Source organism: Lucilia sericata, unplaced genomic scaffold (genome assembly GCF_015586225.1).
Source record: "Lucilia sericata isolate MDLA Ls3-8-SP2 unplaced genomic scaffold, ASM1558622v1 Contig000579F_arrow, whole genome shotgun sequence".
NCBI lineage: Eukaryota > Metazoa > Arthropoda > Insecta > Diptera > Calliphoridae > Lucilia > Lucilia sericata.
In genome coordinates, this window is record NW_023994586.1 from 258,031 (window position 1) to 259,747 (window position 1,717).

The window sequence follows — 1,717 nt, forward strand, 5'->3', positions numbered from 1 at the left end:
TTTTAAATTAATTTACCTTATTTTCCGTGATTAATATATACAATAGATTTTAATTGAACTTCTTTATAGGATAAATTAAACACTGAAGAACTTAGTTTGACCAATCGTTCTTCAATAAATTTTATCAAAACTTTGATTCGTTGATCAAAATAAGAATTTTGAGGTTTTATACCTCGTCTGTTGGAATTTAAACGCTAATTCAGAATTTTTTTTTTTCTTTCACCAATACAACCTAAAACTTACACACTGACACACACCAATACATTAATCCGCAACATAAAAACCATGAACATTACTAATTAGTTACAACTGATATGAACTGCCTTATCATTTGGCTTTGACGTGTTTATACGGGAAAGAAAATGTATGTTAAAGGTTTTCTTTTTATGTATCAGCATTTTGCAATAAAAATTATCCGAATTCATGAATTCAAACCCATTTTCACTGAAAAAATTATTATCTGATTCTATACTATGAAAAAAATAAACAATTTGATTTTGCATTAAATTTTCAATTCAAACCAGTTCCCCAGCTACATTTCTCCCCCGCCAAAATCAGATTTGGGGTTTGAACAAGCGCCAAAACTGATACCGCTTGTAGCTAATTAGTTTCAAAATTTTCTAAACTCTTATATCCTTGGCGTGGTAAACACCAATCAACTTACCATTTAAGTCTTCTAACTGATAGTAGCAATAACCAGTTTTCCTTCGTACCCTGGCCTTCAAGAATGTTGGTGCCAATTTTGCATTACACCCCTTTCCTAAATCACTTTGCCTAAAATTTCTTCTAAATACTTCCTGGCCTACTTCATAGCTAACTTCTCGTGATCGAAGGTTATAAGTATTTTCGTTCTTTTCCTGTTGCCTCTCAATATTTCTTACAGCCCTAGTTCTTATTATCGCGAGTGAATCTTCACGGTCAAAATTTATAGTCCTATCCTCCAGCATTTCCAGTTTGCGTAAGAGTGCATAAGATTTACCGTTGGTAATCATGTGCTGTCGGAATGCCATGTAATAGGGAGAAGTACCTATTGCAGCATGCACAGCTGAACGTAAAGCACAACTGATGCTGCTGAGATATTCATCCCAGTTACTTTGATCGACTTTAATGTACGTCCTTATTGCTGAAAGAACTGAACGATTGACTCATTCAGATGCGTTGGCTTGGGGCGAGTATACAGCGGTATAAACATGACCAATATTATAATCCTGTAGGAGTTTATTGAATTTAAGGGATTTGAATTGTGATCCGTTATCAGAAACCAAGGTTTTCGGTGTGCCAAACGTATGAAACAATTCTTCTAAATACTTCACTATCACATCAGAAGTAAATTTTTTATGGGTTTCAAAAAGTTAAATTTTGAAAAGTGATCAAGGACTATAAAGATACCAATATTGCCAGATTTTGAACGAGGATAAGGTCCCAAGAAATCAACGTACAGTTTTTGAAAGAATCGCACAGTGTTAGAAGTCTTTCCGATAGGTGGTCTTGAACAAAATTGGGATGTTTTGTGCCTTTGCAAACGTCACAAGCATTCACATATTCCCTCACGTCATTCACCAAATTAGGCCAATAATAATACCGACGTATTCTTTCCATTGTTTTGGTTATACCCCCATGAGCAGGTAAAGGACTATTTTGCGCTCTTCTTAAAACCTCTGGAATCAGATCCTTTGGAATCCAAAGCTTCCAAGCAAGGTCATCCTGTAGCAGAACA

At 34.9% G+C, this 1,717-nt stretch overlaps 1 protein-coding gene across 1 annotated transcript; it reads right to left on the minus strand.

Moving 5' to 3' along the window:
* Positions 1-620: 620 nt before the first annotated feature.
* LOC119606404 lies at positions 621-1,010 on the minus strand. Its single transcript, XM_037959908.1, has one exon. The coding sequence runs from the start codon at positions 1,008-1,010 to the stop codon at positions 621-623; it is 390 nt and encodes a 129-aa protein (XP_037815836.1).
* Between the last annotated feature and the right edge of the window lie 707 nt (positions 1,011-1,717).

Bases quoted from the DNA above. Each gene is read 5' to 3' on its own strand.
- LOC119606404 (XM_037959908.1), bottom strand. From the start codon at position 1,010: ATGGCATTCCGACAGCACATGATTACCAACGGTAAATCTTATGCACTC.